Genomic DNA, 18,690 nt, shown 5'->3' with positions numbered 1-18,690 from the left:
GTGATAGGTATTAAAGTTTGTAAATTTTCAAAGGCCATCGTTGATAGAAGTTACTCTGTGATTCATTCAAAAAAGTGTGATTTAATTCATTGCAAGTAATCAATGACTCAGAAAAGGACATCTTAACTATGTCAGCAAGAAGAGTTATCAAGCATAGCAGTATTTTCGACATGATTTGACCAGGATCATCAATGATATCCAAGTTCCCATTGCATTGGCATTTTAGAATCATCATCGTTGCTTGGAGTAAATGAGATTACTAGCTAATTATTTTGCTGCTTGATTGCTAGCGCCGCTTCCAGTGTCTCGCTAGAAACCACTCTTTTTAGAGTATATCCAAATCAAGCCGCAGTGATGACTCTCCGCAGACACTTAGAAAACTTAGAACCCTGTGGCCGTTTATCGGTGACTCGTGTCATACTGTAGAAAACTTTGGCGCAACAAGTCTTTTCCAACTATCTGCCTTATAATCCATTTCAAGCTCAGACATATACAAAGCAACCGAACTGGTTAGCTAACACCCTTGACGACACATATTGAACATAAGCTAGTGTAACTCATACGTTATATCTAAAAAAGTTTAAATCATCATATACATTCTTTGCAAGAGATACTGCACGTCTTGGATTTCTTGCCCTACCAAGCAATTGAGTAGTCATATTGATTCTTTGACACGTTATCTCCTATGTTTCAGAATGGTATCTACTCGGAAATTGGTTGAAGCCAACTCTGCGAAAGAGGAAGTGTTCATTTTGACTCGGAAAATATATAAAAATGGATCCCTCTGGACTTCGCTTGGCGTTTTTGCATTTTGGATCCATTTGCATCCACGGCTCTCTCTGAAAAGTGAGAAAAATGCCGTACAAACAAACAAAAAACTTTCTCGCTCCACTCTGCAAACAAAGTAAAAAGAAAATTCGATCCTATCAAGTAAACGTCAATTGTAATCAATCAACAGATACACAGCCATGTCAGACAAGTACGACAAACTCCCATTAGACCCCCTTTTCAAAACCATTGATGAATTGAAACCTCAATTTATTGACCGGTTATCCAAAGCCATTGCCATCCCATCAGTTTCATCTGATGAAGGACTCAGACCAAAAGTGGTTGAAATGTCGAAATTCTTAGTTGATGAATTGACCAATTTAGGATTCCATGATATTCAAGTTAAAGAATTGGGTACACAGCCACCACCAGTTCAGGATGCTAATTTGCAATTGCCACCTATTGTCTTGGGTAGATTTGGTTCTGATGCCAAGAAGAAGACGGTGTTGGTTTATGGACATTATGATGTTCAGCCAGCTTTGAAAGAGGATGGATGGGGTACTGAACCTTTCACTATGCATTATGATAAGACTAAGGATATTTTGTATGGTAGAGGTTCAACTGATGATAAAGGTCCAGTTATGGGATGGTTAAATGTTATTGAGGCTCACAACAAGTTGGGTTGGGAATTGCCAGTTAACTTGGTGGTGTGTTTTGAAGGTATGGAAGAAAGTGGGTCTTTGGGATTGGATGAATTGGTAGCTAGAGAAGCTAAGCAATATTTCAAAGGAGTTGATCAAGTTACCATTTCTGATAATTATTGGTTAGGTACCACTAAACCAGTCTTGACTTATGGTTTAAGAGGATGTAATTATTATCAAATTATCGTTAAGGGGCCAGGTGCAGATTTGCATAGTGGTATCTTTGGTGGTATTGTTGCTGAGCCAATGACTGATTTGATTAAGATTATGTCGACTTTAGTTGATGGCAATGGTAAAATCTTGATTCCTGGAGTTGATGAAATGGTTGCTCCATTGACTGAAAAGGAGGATAAGTTGTATGATGATATTGCTTTTTCAGTTGATGAATTGAATGCTGCTTCGGGTTCCAACACCGCTTTACATCAAAACAAAAAGGATATCTTGAAACACAGATGGAGATTCCCATCATTATCATTACATGGTATCGAGGGAGCATTTTCTGGAGCTGGTGCCAAGACAGTCATCCCATCAAAAGTTGTTGGTAAATTCTCCATTAGAACTGTGCCAAATATCGAATCCAAGAAATTGGATGAATTGGTGTTTAAACACATTAATCAAGAATTTGCCAAATTGAAATCACCAAATGAGTTCAAAGTTGAATTAATTCATGATGGTAACTATTGGGTATCTGATCCATTCAATGAGAGTTTCCAAGCTGCTGCTAAAGCTACTCAAGATGTATGGGGAGTAGTACCAGACTTTACTAGAGAAGGTGGATCAATTCCAATTACATTGACATTTGAAAAGGAGTTGGGTGTTGATGTGTTGTTGTTGCCAATGGGTAGAGGTGATGATGGTGCTCATTCAATTAATGAAAAGTTGGATGTGAGTAACTATATTAATGGATGTAAGACCTTGGGTGGATACTTGCATTACTATGCAAAGGCTTAGGTGAGGGCACATAGGTTAGATATTTTGAGATCCTAAGCTATGGGTGAATATTCTCCGAATGCACTATACGTAAATTTGATAATACTTTGGATAAAACTGTAGGATAAAGAGGAGTAGTACAAGTTATAGTGAGGCACTGAGGCGCTGAAGCACTTACTAGTTTATCATTCATCCTTATAAGTGTAGTTAAAATAACTTTTTGTGATTTTGCTCAACAAAAAGTAAAACATGTAAAGAAGGAAAAGTGAGAAGAAGAATTGAAGAAGAATGAAAGAAATTTTTTTTTTTTAATTTTTTGAATCTCATCAATCTTACTTGCCCTCCAAAGACAAACTAAAACAGTATCTATTTACCCACCACACATTTAATGTACATCTAATTGAACCCAAAACATAGCATTAATAAGTATCTAATAAGGTCACATGGTCATCAAACAAGTTTAAAAAAAGTTTTTCAATCTGCTTATAATTACTACTGGACTTTTTTTTTTTTTTTATATTAATTTTGCATAATAATACCCATTGGAAAGGCACCCCAGCATATAAGTCATGTCGGATAACTTGAAAAGAGCTGAGTCGTTATTCAATAGAATAATGAATCAGGGTGGTGATAGCACCACAACTTCATCTGCATCTGCTAATTCATCGCCTTCTTCTACACCAGTACAGAATTTTCAATCCAATTTTCCACCAAGATCGAAATTTCATCATAGCACCACCAACACTCAACAGCGCAGTAATAGTGGACAAGCAAGTGAGGTTGTTGGCAATGAACAACTGCAGTATCATCATCCTCATCTGCGCCATAGTGGAGTGTCTGCACAACAGTTGGCAAATTTGCCTAAATTGGACATTGCTAAATTGACTGAAGAAGCATTGGCTAGTGTATCTGAGAATGATCATGTGTTGCCTTATTGTTGGACAGTATGGCATCATTCTAGAACGAAGAAGCAAGAGTTGCAACTACTGCAACAACAGCAACAGCAGCAGCAGCAACAGCAGGAGTCATTGTCTAGCGCAACTGATTCGACCCCTACTACTGCTCCTAATAATGAGAATTCGTCTTCCTCACAGCAACAACAGCCAGGTGTTGACACTTATTTACAAACCACAAACCAATTACAATTTACAGACTTGAACAATAAATCAACAACTATTTCCCACGTTGCATCAATTGAACAAATGTGGACCATGTTGACCTCAATTAAAACCACATACAATTTAAATATTGGTACTGAGTTTCTTATATTTAAAGTTGGTGTTAACCCAGTATGGGAAGATCCATTGAATGCGAAAGGAGGTCGTTGGATATTCAGATTTAGTAGAAAAACACAAGACTATCAGTTAAATAAGAAGGATTTGAGTAATGATGTGGCTTCTGGTGTTGTTGTGTCTAAGCAGTCTATTGAGAAAATGAGGAAAAGATCTACTTTGATTTGGGAAAGGATAGTGATTAAGATTTTAACTGGTAATTTTATACCATCTACTCATGCAGCTGATATTCAAAATGTATTGAATAATGATATTTGTGGGATTGTTTTGAGTGTACGTAAAGATGAAGATATCATATCTGTATGGAACTCCAACTTGAACTTTAAGAAACTGCAACAACAGCAACAGACTGGTGATGCTAAGAAGCCATTGACTCCATTCCAAGCAAGACGTATTATATGTGATGCCATATTACGAGTCATTAGAGAGTGTGATGAGATTTTACTGGGAGCAGATTCAATCAAGACGGTTGATGGTGGGTCTAATGAACGTGTAGGTGGTGTTGGGTTTGAATATAGATTACATGTTGAGTCACCACTGAATATGGACAATAAAGGCGAAAGAAAAGGGAGGTATGGAGGTGGAAGGTATACGAGACTGAATAATCATCATCATCATCATCATAACCACCATAATGGAAACAGTGCAGGTGCAAGTACTGGTAGTGCTGGTAGTGGTGATGTTACTAAGGACTAAGAATTAAAGGACACATTTTGTATAATTGTATAATGGAAATATCATGTATAAAGGATTAAACTGTTGGAAATGTTGACGTTTAACATTTTGACGGATGTGTAAAAAGTGCAAAATGCGCATTGCGTTTAGAGTGAGTAAAGACAAGTCAAGGTCGGTTGAGTGGATGAGTTTTAACCGACGATTACCGTATTGGTGTGTATTTTTGTATTGTTCATTGTGAAAAAAAAAAAGCATACATCCGCCCCATTGTATTGTATTTTTGTCTCATTTTTTTTTGTGCTAAAATTAGGGTCACGTGGACTTTCTGTCGAAATTTTTGTAACAAGAAGTCAAGAAATATCTGAATTTAGTTTAAACAGCTTTAAGAAAAGTGTGTGTGTGTGATTTCAAAGCTTCTGTCTCTCCATATAATTGATGGATGTTTTACTCTTTTGTTATCTTTTTTGCAAATATGTATGTCTTCTGCCGCAATGGAGGATAATGCGTGTCTAAAAAAATTTTTCATATTACAGTTATGTCTTATGTTCTTATGTATGTCTTTAATATGTCACGAAATTAATAAATTAGACACGACATTAAATATTTGTACGATATAACACGACCTTCTCTCTTATAACCTGTATATAAGAATACGTTGGTGTTTCTGTGCGTGTGTGTTTATTATGACTAAAAAATTAAATTTTGTACGGAGAAACTTAATTTACACACATATTGAAGGAGTCATATTTAGCAATATACCACAATACTATTATCACACTACATTAAGAAAGAAGAACAAGAGTATCACCCACTTGAAGAATAATACTAAAGTCTTTTACTGCGTTCCTTTTTCTCAATACATCTGTTGAAACGTTATATTATATTATATTAAGAAAAAGAAAAGAAAGAGAAAAAAAATCATCAGTTTGAAAGGAAGAAAAAAATATTTTTAAATTAAAAGGAAGAAAGGACAACGGAATAATCACACATCAACAGCATATATATAACCTACAAGAGAGAGAGTTATACTATGGTAGTTGATAGTAATAACGATATAATGATGACTCATACTACTGCTTCACATCTACCCACCACCACCACCACTTCAACACGAGACAACGCAAATGTATCATCATCATCATCATCATCAACAGGAGCCACACACGAGCAGCTGATACACAGTATACCTCCAGCACCACCTCAGTCAAAGCTACAACGCAGTCACTCGGAGCAACTACCTGACTCACACACATCAGCTTCATCCTCATTTGAACCTGGTCCATCACTAGTTGACATTTTCTATTCAGCCAAAAAATTATTAAATTTACAACCAAGAGTTGAAAACAGACAGTTACGGAAATCAAATAGTAAAACACAACTAAGTCATTTAAAGAATAATGTATCAAATGATCAATATAATATTAGTATATCACCTGACTTTAGACAAGGCTTTACTTCACATCAACAACAACAACATGAGCAACTGCTGCTGTTGCTGCTGCTGCTGCACCAATACCACCTGAATAATCGAGTTGTACACCTACTGGGGGCTAATGAAGATACTTTTGACTTACTTTCTCCATTGTCGATTGATGAGTTGCAAAACACCACTTCGTTTAAACCGATGTTTAAAAGTGCTGCAAAACGTACCCCTGAAAGTTCAACCAGTCTACCGCAGCAAAAAAGATCCATGCATGAAAATTCTATGGATATAGATACTGAACCAAGCAACAATGAATATAAGTCTGAGGATTCGGATCAAAGCAGCTGTTCAAGAAATAATTCTAGTGGGTCGGGCACCTCAGCTACTTCGAGTATAGCTTCGGGTCTTGAAGCAAATAAACCAAAGTCAAATTTAACTTCATCGCTATCTAAACTAAAAGAGTCAAAACAGGACAAAAAGGAAGAAACTAGCTCTAAAAAAGAAGGTGATGGAGCAGAAGTGGCCAAGACCACCTGTTTCAACTGTAAAACTGAAAAGACTCCCTTGTGGAGAAAGGACACTGATGGTAATACGTTGTGTAACGCATGTGGACTATTTTTGAAACTACATGGTACTACACGTCCTTTATCCTTGAAAACTGATGTCATAAAAAAGAGAAATTCGAGGAAATCTTCAATGGCAAGTTCTGCACCACGTACTTTAAACATTGCCTCAGCTCAATATATGAGTTCAAGAAACGGTGATGGTGTGACTGTATTGAAGAAACACACTCCAATTGCTATTGCTCCTAATCCAAGTGTTGGTGCCTCATCTTTACCTAATCAATTTTCTAATTCATTTGGAGGAAACAACAACTCACTACAAAGTTCAAGACTTAAAAATATATCAATTTTGCCAAAGACTTCAAGCTCAACCAGTTTGAGCAACTCAGCCAACAAGAGTATACCTATCCCACAAAACAGGAATGATGGCAGTTCTCCTACATCGGCCGCATCGTCAGCAAATTCATCATACTCGTACTCTACCAACCATAATCAACCATTCAAGAGAAAAAAGTCTGAGGTAAACATACCAACAACTATTGAGCAAAATGGGTTCATGAGTGCTTCATTCACCAATAGAAATAGTGTAAATGGATTCCCGTCAAGTGCGTCGTTGAATCAACAGCAGCAAGGTGGTAGTTTTGGTATCCCCAACATTCCTTCCTCAATCAAACGAACAAATTCAATTGTTTCTTCATCTTCATTGAGTAGAAGAACATCATTGGTCAATATACCTCGCAAAAACACTGTTTCAGCATCAACACCTACAAATTCACTCACTTCGAACAACATGCATATGCATAATCAACGGTTCCCACAATCAAACTATTTTGATACCCCACAAGAAATTGGACACCAACAACAGAATCAGAACCAACAACAACAACGTCCTCAAATTTCACGACACAATAGTAACACGACCCTCATGCATATGAATAATAGTGTGCATAATAACAACAACCAGGGCCATAATTTTGGTAATATGAATGATGTTGCTGATACGCCAAATTCTTTCAATTCTCCAAACTCCTACCTTCACAGTTTCAATGATACGCCAAGTTCGATACCTGCCACGCCATTAAATGTGCTGGGAATGCTTCCATCTTCGTTTCCTACAAAGTCTATGTTATCTGCGCAGATGAAGCAGCAGCAGAATCATCAACAGCAGCAGCAGCAACACTACAACCAACAGCATAGTCAGCAGAAACAGCAGCACCAACAGCATCACCAGCAATATCCGCCTCATGGTCATGACATGCAATCAAAACAATTGAAAGTATTGGAGCAATATCGAGCTAGCAAGCCTCCGATGGTGCAACACCAAGGTATCGATGATGAGTTGATCATGTTGAGTAACAACAATAGCAACAATGGCAATGATGTGGTTGACTCTATACCAGAAGTCAGCGCTGATATGGTTGATGCAACTATGAGTATGATTGATGACGAGTTTTTCCGAAACTACACCAGCTTACACAATGATGATGATGATGATGATGTGGATGTGGATGTGGATGAATTTGGTATTCCTTGTTTAACATCTCAAGATAATTCCCAATTACCATCACAGTTGCCATCACAATTACCATCGACTCAAATATCACCACTGAAGATCAATATCGCAGCACCTAAGCTGACGCAATTTACAACTACGAATGATGCGTTTGCTATGGTGGGTAGTGGCGCTAATGGTGGTGGCAGTAATAATGACGGTACTAGAGGTACTGATGGAAGTACGATGGTTGATTATAAAGATTTAGATTGGTTAAAATTTGAAATTTGAATAATCAGTTTGGGGGTAGTATATGTATTTATTTATAGGATATTATTGTATAAAAAAAGTAATAATGTGACGTGTGTTATGATAATTAGAACGTGTAAGGTGAGACGTGTTTTGGTTAGCTCGTAAAAGGATTTAGTTGCAAAATGGGAATCTACAGAGGTGCACGTGTACTTTCTTGATGTTGAGTATTTGGGAGTTCTACACTACCCTTAATCTCGTCGTATAGAGTTTTAGTGGTTAACTTTATATACAGTACAAATGTCTTAACTACCACGAGGAGCGAATTTTTCACATTCAGTACATCTTCTTTGAAAAAAATTCATCAACAGATTTTTTTTTTCATTTTCCCATCTTCTTTCTTCTACAGATCAGAAATATAAACTAATCTTCATTCTATACTACTACAATGTCAGCTCCAGCCACTAACTTCAAAGTTGCCGATATCTCCTTAGCCGCATTCGGTAGAAAAGATATCGAATTATCCGAAAATGAAATGCCAGGATTAATGTACATTCGTAAAAAATACGGTGCTTCTCAACCATTGAAAGGTGCCAGAATCGCCGGATGTTTGCACATGACCATCCAAACTGCCGTCTTGATCGAGACTTTGGTTGCTTTGGGTGCTGAAGTTACTTGGTCATCATGTAACATTTTCTCTACTCAAGATCATGCTGCTGCTGCCATTGCTGCTGCTGGTGTTCCTGTTTTCGCTTGGAAAGGTGAGACTGAAGAGGAGTACCAATGGTGTATTGAACAACAATTGTTTGCTTTCAAGGATGGTAAGAAGTTGAATTTGATTTTGGATGATGGTGGAGATTTGACTTCTTTGGTTCATGAGAAATATCCAGAAATGTTGAAGGATTGTTATGGTTTGAGTGAAGAGACCACTACTGGTGTTCACCACTTGTACAAGTCCTTGAGAGATGGTAAATTGAAGGTTCCAGCTATCAATGTTAACGATTCCGTTACCAAGTCCAAGTTTGACAACTTGTATGGATGTAGAGAATCATTGATTGATGGTATCAAGAGAGCCACTGATGTTATGATTGCTGGTAAAGTTGCCGTTGTTGCCGGTTTCGGTGATGTTGGTAAAGGTTGTGCTTTGGCTTTGCAAGGTATGGGAGCTAGAGTTATCATTACTGAAATTGATCCAATTAATGCTTTACAAGCTGCTGTTTCCGGTTACCAAGTTGCTCCAATGGATGAAGTTGCCTCAATTGGACAAATCTTTGTCACCACCACTGGATGTAGAGATATCATTGTTGGTAAACATTTCGAAAAGATGCCAGAAGATGCCATTGTTTGTAACATTGGTCATTTCGATATTGAAATTGATGTTGCTTGGTTGAAGGAAAATGCTCAATCTGTCGTCAACATCAAGCCACAAGTTGACAGATACTTGATGAAGAATGGCCGTCACATTATCTTGTTGGCTGATGGTAGATTGGTCAACTTGGGTTGTGCCACTGGTCACTCATCATTTGTCATGTCTTGTTCATTCTCTAATCAAGTCTTGGCCCAAATTGCCTTGTTCAATGCCGACAATAAGGAATTTAGAGAAAAATTCCCTGAATTTGCCAAGACTGGTCCATTTGACGTTGGTGTTCACTTGTTGCCAAAGATTTTGGATGAAACTGTCGCTAGATGCCATTTGGACCATTTGAATGCTAGATTGACCAAATTGACTCCTGTCCAAGCCGACTATTTGGGTATTCCAGAAGAAGGTCCATACAAGGCTGATATCTACAGATATTAAGCAACCATACATTTTAGACAGGGGTTTGATATTTCAACAAATTTCAAACACCTATCTATGTTCTAACGAATGGGTTTTTCACTGTTTTTTTTCAAACGATTTTGTAATGATTAAAAATTTTCAACACCATTTTTAACGACCTTGTTTCCATAGGAGTTTTGATCTTATGGGAGCACTTTTTATGATGCATCAACTGTTCATTTTAACTTTTTTTTTACTTCAATTTTGGTTAATTAAATCCTACTTTTTTATCATGATACATATATAGAAGGTATTCATTAATACATTTCATCCTCAACGGATTTTCAAAAAAAGAAACACTCGGTAATACACTTTCTAAAAACTCTAATACTTTCTAAACCTACTTACTTGAGACTGTAATTGCAAATGAGTCGCATGATCCATCACTTAAATAAATTGAAGTTTGTGCTGACGATCCTGATCCTGAAGAATCTCCCAAACACCACTTATAGTTACCATCAATACCAATTTGACCATTTTCAACATCGAATGAACTTGCATCAACCGATGATCCACAGCTGAAATTGTTTGATGAATCTACACCACAGTTTCCCTTTGATGACTTGATGGCAACGTTATCGTCTCCCGAGGAGGAGAAATGGTACGTGGCACAAGTTCCTGATGTGTAGTACTTACCATTTGAGATTAAACAACCTGGTTTGTTGTTGAGTTTGATATACCCAGTAGCTGGAACCCCAGTTGGAGCTGGTCCAGAACCACCACCACCGTTTTTCGTAGTAGTTGGCTTTGGATCTGATCCCGAGCCACCCTTTTTGGGAGGAAACAAAATCCCCGAGGATGGGCAATTGGTATTTGACAATGAATCAATTGGGATAAACTGCTGTTGTAACAACGACCCTTTAATATGATGGAAATACCAAATTTCATTGATGGCATTATTTGAATCACACTTGATATACACATTAGCACCAAATTTATCATTCAAAGCTTGTTGAATTTGCGCCTTGGTATATGTCTTTGAATTACTGGGAGTTATACCAGCATCAACTAACCATTTGTACGTGGGTAAAGACTCAAACAAATCATACAAAATCTTGTAATAATTGTATACATTTTGATGCTGTTGGAAATTGGCATAACATTTAGGCAAGATTGTGTTTATACAAGTTCCATGTTTATTCCATTCATGAGCCCAAAGTGAATGATCATTACCCTTTATGTCCTTCCATACATTATTCAAATTATCATACAACTCCTGATCATTGAAATCATCAACAATAATCGACTCAATACTACTCCCATCATTAGAAATCGTGTTTGAATTATCACAAAATTGCTCATATGTTCCATCACAATTATCGGGCCATAATCCATGTAAAGTGAATAAATCGTCGGGTCCAGTAGCGGGGCTGTAATCCCAGAATTGCGTTTGCAAAAGGATTCCTCCTGGTGCTTCAAAACAACAGGAGGCGGCTTTGGAAGTGGAGCATGAGATGGGGGAGTCTGAGGGGCAGCTGTTGTCGAGGACCGTTTGCGCGGCGTAGACGGTGTTGACTAAATACCAAGCTAAAATGGCGAGAAATTGCTTCATTTTGGAAAACACAAGTATAGTTGGTATGTATCAGTGAATGATTCGTTCAAGGTGGAATGAGCAGTTTGGCTTCTATTTATAGTTTTGAAGAATGAGTTTTGTATTGTTTCTTTGACGTGGAATTTTGTCGGCGTGTCGGTTCTTATCAGAGTGTTGATTTTTTTGTGTAACAACCGATGGACCCACATGGGGGGGTGGAGTCAATTTGGAAACAATGGTTTACATTTTGTGGCTTGACGATGAATACGCATCAATGTGAAGCCAATGTAGCTTTAAGTTTGCTAATGCACTGCCAAGTTGGTAACTCTTTGAGAGTATTTGTTAAACGATTTCTGGTTTCCATTTCATCCGTTCTGACGGGTAGAAAATAACGGGACCCATCCACATGTAAGGCACTAAACGACACAAAGATCAATTTCACTCAAAGTTCATGAAAGTAAATTGCTATTGATTGTTGTTATAGAAAGAGAGGAATGGTTAGTTTTAGTTAATAATTACACAAATTATATAATTCGTAAAATTAAGACGTCAACAATGTGAAGTATTACACACGTGGCCTACACTTCAGTTGAAGCACTTTAAATAGAATTTACAGAAGTAGTTTTATTTCAATATCGGCCCACTACTTGTCCTTTTGCTTTCGTAGAGAGCTTGTCTTCTTTGATGTTATGTGTTGCTTGGTAAACTTATTTGTAGAAATTTGCAACATTTCTGGGTTAAAAACTATATGTTTCCTATTCAGGGATAGGTCGTGATTTTAATCTTTACCAATATTCCTATTCTTCCACTAAATCTGAGATGCAGTCATTACAAATGAAGAGCTACAAAACTATAATCTAAAATTGAATGAAGTTGAAATTGGATGTAAAATGGTTATTGTCGTGTGATTTGATGATTTTGCGACATTGACTTTGTTTTACGACACTGATGTTTTGTTTGTTTTGTTTTTCAAATGTTTAGAAAATTTTTCCTTTTTCAGGAACCACAACAACAAATCACAATATCTTATCTCAATAATACAACACTACATATACATATACAAGAAAACACGAAATGATCTGGCTTTCAGAAAGACAAAGTATGTGATCTCAACTACCAACCTACAAGCCATCCCCATCCATTCATCTTATACTAACTCATCCTCCTTAGAATTTGGTGTTGGTTTCACAGCAGGAGGAATCTTTTTTTTCATATTTGGAATATTAACCTTCTTTGACTCGGGGTTCCTTGCATTGGGGAACTTACTCTTTATAATTGGTCTCATCCTTATAATTGGTCCTCAACGTACAATTTCATTCTTCACACGTCCAACTAAGATTAGAGGTACTATATGTTTTGCCTTGGGAATAATTTTAATCTTGTTGAAATGGTCATTTGTTGGGTTCATATTGGAAAGTTTTGGAATATTGGGTTTGTTTGGTGACTTTTTTGGTACTATTGTACAATTCTTGAGGTCTATACCTTATATTGGTGATGTTTTGAGCCATCCGCTTATTGCACCTGCTATTGATAGATTGGCTGGTATTAGTGATACATTGCCGGTGTAAAGAGGGATAAGGTGGTGAAAAGGTAAGTCAGTGTGAGATACTGGGTGGACTCCTGGATGGACAAGAACACGTTATATATCAATGGACGGGGAATTGTTCTCTTGTTATTGTTTGTGCTGGCTGTTTATGTCACTTTTGGTGAAGATAGAGTTTGCATATTATCTATTCATGGTTGAGGGTTTGGATGGGGAAATATCGGTGGGAAGAGGATTGCCGATTATTCACTGTGTCTGCAGTATAATCCCTGTGAGATAGCAATGGCTATATGTTGTAGTATAGAATTTTAATAGAAAAAGTATCCATCATACCGAGGAACCTGTCTGTATTTTCAATCATATGTATTGATAAATTGCAAGAGACGGAACTCATTCTCTGTGTCTAGAGCCCGCCAAAACACTGAGAAACTGGCCAAAGTTGGTACCTCTTCATAATAAGATTGGGATCATAGTAGTAGAAAGATAGATGAAGTCATTTCTTACCTTCTCAGCTCAACCTTAACATTACACACTAAATCAATTTGACTCATTCTGAGCACCACGTGGGTGTTTGAATTGTAATAAAAGGAGAGCATAGAGGGGGGAAGGCAAAAGGACGCAGAATGTTGAAGCTTCGTGTGCTTTTGTGGAAACAAAGAATAACTATGGGGGAGCAGTGGGGAAAGGCATCGTATTTGCAGCAGCCGAAGCAAAACACGCACAAACACCATATATATACTCATTGATGGTCGCAATTATCTACAAAAGGGGTGTTGTGGGCGCTTAATGTGTATAAGCGTAGACTACACATCTGAACTAAAAATTGTCTATTTGTTTAGTTTTTGATTGATGCAAGTAGCATCTGATTTAGTCACACATAAGGTAATCCAAGAAACCCCGCTATCAACAGCTGTGATTTGGTAAAGAGGAGTGGGAACAAATTTGTACGTGTTACTGTCTACTTTGCCCAATATTTCAAACGATTTTATTGACATCACGAAGTAAAATGTGACGAAAAGCTGACAATAAGCTTCTCTTGTATAGCATAGCCTCCCGCCTCCTTTTAGTTCAACTTGTTTCTCTTTCAAGCCAATTATAATTTTTAAATGCGTGTTTTGTTAATACAAATGCTTGGCTTCAAGAAACACCAAAAACTATAATATTATTTTCAAATTTAACCTTTCTTATGTTTATTCCTTAGCCTATTTAGTGAGTGTTTCTATTTAAAGAGCAAAAGTAAACAAAACGGGAAGGAGTAAAATAAGGTTAGAGAGTTGGATGATTGCTAGCTGTGGGTTTTGCAATTTGAATACAATTTTGTGACGTATAGAGCCGTATGTATACGCGCCAAAAATGTATGTATCTTTTTACGGGGTTATTATTATACACTTTAAGCGAAAAAAAGTGGCACCATATGGCAGGTAGCGGCACATTTCCACACACAAAGCATGCTTTGTACATTTACACACAGCCCATGAATAGAAAGTGCCATAAAATATAATCAAAAATAAAATATTCTTGGTTTGCTCATTTACTGTTTTTTCTTTCTAAGGTCTTCTTTTCATAATAATAACAACCGTAATGTGATTGATCAAAGTATAAATTTTCTAACCGAAACAAACTTAAACTCTACTCCAAAGGATGACAAGAAAATAATGCCCCAATAGCAAGCTAAAAAGTTCGTGATTGAATATTATAATTGCAATAACTCATGTTTCATTTTATTCCTTTCGTGTTTTAAACATATGTTAATATTATACTCCAACCTAAGTGGAGAACAAGATTTTGGTATAAATAGGAGATCTTATTTCCCTCTTCAGTTTTGGATTACCTCTTTTTCTTTCTTCTTTAACCTTTCTATTTATTCAAAACTAGAAACTCACTCGCTTAACTACTACTACTACTACATCAATAATGAGATTTTTTATTCCTGCTTCACTTTTGACTTTGTCATCCGGTGCTTTGGCTGCCATTAGACCAGTTCAATTCTTTGCTTCATCCGACAACGAAGAAGTTAACGGACAAGGATTGTACTCCACTCACGAAGGTGCTGGTGTCAACTACTTTTTCTTGGGTGCTGGTCAAACTTTGCAATACAATGACGAAGCTAGAGTTGTCTACATTGAATTGAGCGCTGAACAACCAGCTAGACAATACCTTGCTTTCACTGGTGATGTCTTGTCATTGACTGTTGCTGAAGAACCATTGCCGGTTGACATTGCTGAAGATGGTACTGTTACCTTCCCAGGATCCGATGCCCTTGCTGCCGCCAAGAACATCAATGACCCATACAGATACTCTGAATCAGTTTACGCTGTTATCAAGGCTGGTGCTGAAGGTTCTTTCCCATTGGCTCTTAGTGCTGTTTTCGGTGACGTTGAAGCTCCAGAAGAAGAAGAAACTCCAGAAGTTCCATACGCCAACAAGACTGTTACTGTCTTTACCACCTACTGCCCAGAACCAACCACCTTGACTTTGACTGTTTGTGAAACTGTTTGTGAAGAGACTGCTGTCACTGTTACTGAAGCTGGTGAAGTTACTGTTGACAACGTCAAGGCTGAAGAAACTGAAGCTCCAGAAGAAGAAGCTGCTCCAGAAGAAGAAGCTCCAGTTGAAGAGACCACTGAAGAAGCTCAAGCTACCGAAGCTCCAGTTGAAGCTGAATCTACCAGTCTTGCTGGTGCCGCTGCTACTGAAGAAGCTGCTGCTGAAGCTACTACTTACGAAGGTTCCGCTGCTGCTGTTGGTGGTGCTGGTTTGGCTGCTATTGCTTTCGCTGCCGCTGGTTTAGTCTTTTAAACAATCATATCTTTTTTGCTGATATTTTGATTGAATTCCTAAAAGGTTTTTCTTTTTTTGTTGAATAAACATTGAATCTTCTGATATTGGGTTGTTCCTGAACTTTTTATTTTCTGTATTTCTGATTTTATCCCCCTTTCTTTTTGTTTTTGAAAAAACCTGTTTCGTGCTCCATTATTCTGGATGCTTCCTTTTTTTTTATACATAAAAGTTTATAATATTTTTTTTTTCTGTAATAAAATGACTTGATTAAAGTTGAAAATGTAGTGGTTGGAGGTGACGCTATAAAGTGATTGTCGCTTGAAAGATTGTTTCTGGCTTTTTCTAGGAGAGTAAAAATTTGGTTGCAAAAAAAAATGTGTGAAAAGCAACGCAAAAAATCTATTCGGGATCAACACCTTCTGTCTTGTAAACTACAAATTCATCACTACTTGTAGAAACGTCAATGGCACAAAGGCCTGTTTCTTTGACTCAGGGTATTCATCACTTTAAAAGTGCACGTCCATAATAAGAAAAACTGGCTCTATAGAGTATCAGAAGCCTATAAATATTGGATAGTCCACATTGATATGCACTATGTACGCTACTCTATCACCGGGCTTGAAGAGTCGATACAAGGGAACATATCAAGGGCTCTACTTTGGGTTGTCCTTGAAAATGGCGATTGCCTCTTCATTTACATAGAAATACAAAATCACTTCAATCTAAAAGGCCGGAAAGTAGATAGATTGTCTCTAAGGACTGAATCAACTGCTATTCAAGAAAACATAAGTAATCGATCACTGCTAATTTCAATATGTACTTCTTTGAAACGTGACTGAATCTTACCTCTTACAAAGGCTCCAAAATCAAAATTTGAAAAAATATCCCAGATAGTTTAGTGGCTAGAATTACCGTTTGTCGCATGGTAGACCAGGGTTCAATTCCCTGTCTGGGAGCATTACTTTTTTTTCTCACTTTTCTCTTTCACTACTTGTTTTTTTCTTGCTACAAAGATGAACGTATAGCAGGGTAGTGCCAGTAATGAAGATATACGCAACTACAAAAGCTAACAGCAGTAGTTGCTTTTAAACTTTCAGCTCTCTTTCCCCATAATTTTTGTATGTGTGCGGATTTTAAAAAGGTTTGAGCGAAAAAAAATAATGTTTAGACCAGCGATGCTCTGCTCAAAACGCGTTGCAATAGCAAGTACTCCCAAATTTAGTCTATCTCAGATGGCACCTAGTCGACGTGAAGAAATAAAAAAGAAGCAAGAGCTACAGGCTCGTTTCCAATTCAGTATGGCTCAAAACAATGCACGAGCGTTGAATTGGTTAAAGCCAGCCACATCAAACCATAACAAAGCTTCATCATCGGATACGACGCAGGATGGAAGATCAGACAGCACTAAACAAAATGATGATGATAATGAAAATGACTTTATGAAACTACGAGTAATTCCACAAGGGTCAGGACTAAGTTCGAAAACGACTCAAACAGTTGGAAATTTCCTAAATTCAAAAGATATAACTCAACAGAAGACTAATGATGGAAGCAATGTAACTGATTCGAATAAGAACGTTGGAAGAGGTAACGGTAGGGGAAGTGTTGCCATGAATGCCTTGTTGAATAAAATGAGAAATGAAACTAGAAAGGAGCTTAATCAATCAAGTCAAGTACAACAGGGTAAAGCAAAGAAGGAGAAGAAGACTAATAGTAGGCCAGCAGGGTCTGGTATAAAGCAAGCTTCTTCATCTGCTAAGGCTAACGCGGTACGCAGTGCTGGCTCCGATTCAGACGATGAAGAAGATGATGATATCAAGGCATTGAAATCTAGATCAGTGGGTAAACTTGGTGGACATGGTAAAGTTGGTAAGAAGGCGCGTCCGTTTTGAGTGAAACCTGCGTGTGTGGTGATGGAGGGGAGATTGACCTATGGAGAAACATTTGGGGTCTCCACTCCAACACAAGACTGTGTTTGAAGGAATTAGACTAATGTAAGGAAAAGTGATTTGAATGGTTGCTCATAATGGGGTATCTGTTATTTTGCAAACTGTGTGTACACCTAGTTTCACCTTATGGATGATAAACAAAAGTCTTTAGTTTTACCGGTAGAAGCTATATATTTGAATTTTATGGAATTTTGGAACGTACCTATATGAATTAGACAAAAGGAAAAGCTACATCGTTTCTCGTATCCCCTCTCCATCTTTTATTTCGATGACATTCCACAAAACTGGAAAGGAAGGCAAACGAATACCTGCCAAAATGAAGTTAAAAGAGGTTAAAAAATTGAAAACTAAATCGAAGCTAGCTAATTGTATTTCTCCAATTACTCAAAATCAAATCTAATTTTTGTACATATTTGTATAATTTCGATCCTACCCCTATATTTTTTTGAAATTCTACTCACATGTTGCAAATCCTTTAAATATTGTTTCTCATTTTATGCATCATACATATGAAATACATACCAGAACTAAAAAAGTATATATATAATATATAACATACTCTACATATACGAAGTAGCTGCATACAAATATAATAACTAATCATAAAAAATAAAAAATAAAAAAAAACACTCTCTCTTCCTGTTTTGCTTTTGTTTCAACAATAGAAATGGGCCGATTCTTTTTTAGTTTTGCTGGCTTTGAGATCCTTTTATTATTATTATCGAGATAAAAAGATCTTGAAATACACAAAGTTTAACAATATAGAATATTCAGTTGTTACACTGGTCTCTTTGTTCAAAATTTATTTCTGTTTGTTTGTTTGTTTTCCCGTTTGAGGCTGCATCGTGCATGTACTTTTTTTTAAGGCTTAGGTGGTGGTCTATTTGCTTTGTTTGCTGTTGTTGCTGCAATGTGTTATGTGCATGAAAGTTTCATCACTACTGACGCAGGGTGCGAAAATTTTTAAATTAAGC

The 18,690-nt window shown here is 37.1% G+C and overlaps 7 protein-coding genes across 7 annotated transcripts; 6 read left to right on the top strand and 1 right to left on the bottom strand. All coding sequences in view use genetic code 12, as the record gives it.

Moving 5' to 3' along the window:
• Window positions 1–968: 968 nt before the first annotated feature.
• I9W82_005406 (metallodipeptidase) lies at window positions 969–2,420 on the top strand (the record flags this gene model as incomplete). Its single annotated transcript, XM_067694580.1, has 1 exon — window positions 969–2,420. One exon carries the CDS (start codon window positions 969–971, stop codon window positions 2,418–2,420), a length of 1,452 nt encoding a protein of 483 aa, XP_067546886.1.
• Window positions 2,421–2,968: 548 nt separating this feature from the next.
• I9W82_005405 (uncharacterized protein) lies at window positions 2,969–4,387 on the top strand (the record flags this gene model as incomplete). Its single annotated transcript, XM_067694579.1, has 1 exon — window positions 2,969–4,387. The coding sequence occupies one exon, from the start codon at window positions 2,969–2,971 to the stop codon at window positions 4,385–4,387; it is 1,419 nt and encodes a 472-aa protein (XP_067546885.1).
• A 1,009-nt stretch (window positions 4,388–5,396) lies between these two features.
• Window positions 5,397–8,135, top strand: GLN3 (nitrogen-responsive transcriptional regulator; the record flags this gene model as incomplete). Its single annotated transcript, XM_067694578.1, has 1 exon — window positions 5,397–8,135. The coding sequence occupies one exon, from the start codon at window positions 5,397–5,399 to the stop codon at window positions 8,133–8,135; it is 2,739 nt and encodes a 912-aa protein (XP_067546884.1).
• A 406-nt stretch (window positions 8,136–8,541) lies between these two features.
• SAH1 (adenosylhomocysteinase) lies at window positions 8,542–9,891 on the top strand (the record flags this gene model as incomplete). Its single annotated transcript, XM_067694577.1, has 1 exon — window positions 8,542–9,891. The coding sequence occupies one exon, from the start codon at window positions 8,542–8,544 to the stop codon at window positions 9,889–9,891; it is 1,350 nt and encodes a 449-aa protein (XP_067546883.1).
• A 361-nt stretch (window positions 9,892–10,252) lies between these two features.
• I9W82_005402 (uncharacterized protein) lies at window positions 10,253–11,464 on the bottom strand (the record flags this gene model as incomplete). Its single annotated transcript, XM_067694576.1, has 1 exon — window positions 10,253–11,464. One exon carries the CDS (start codon window positions 11,462–11,464, stop codon window positions 10,253–10,255), a length of 1,212 nt encoding a protein of 403 aa, XP_067546882.1.
• A 1,053-nt stretch (window positions 11,465–12,517) lies between these two features.
• Window positions 12,518–13,011, top strand: I9W82_005401 (uncharacterized protein; the record flags this gene model as incomplete). The annotated part of the gene is made up of 2 exons (XM_067694575.1): window positions 12,518–12,542; window positions 12,614–13,011. 2 exons carry the CDS (start codon window positions 12,518–12,520, stop codon window positions 13,009–13,011), a joined length of 423 nt encoding a protein of 140 aa, XP_067546881.1.
• Window positions 13,012–14,900: 1,889 nt separating this feature from the next.
• On the top strand, window positions 14,901–17,659 carry I9W82_005400 (uncharacterized protein; the record flags this gene model as incomplete). Its single annotated transcript, XM_067694574.1, has 2 exons — window positions 14,901–15,771; window positions 16,971–17,659. The coding sequence occupies 2 exons, from the start codon at window positions 14,901–14,903 to the stop codon at window positions 17,657–17,659; spliced, it is 1,560 nt and encodes a 519-aa protein (XP_067546880.1).
• Window positions 17,660–18,690: the final 1,031 nt, after the last annotated feature.

This window comes from Candida metapsilosis, assembly GCF_017655625.1.
Source record: "Candida metapsilosis strain BP57 chromosome Unknown scaffold7, whole genome shotgun sequence".
NCBI lineage: Eukaryota > Fungi > Ascomycota > Pichiomycetes > Serinales > Debaryomycetaceae > Lodderomyces > Lodderomyces metapsilosis.
Note: the sequence above shows the minus strand (reverse complement) of the source record. Positions and strands in the feature narration are given on the sequence as shown.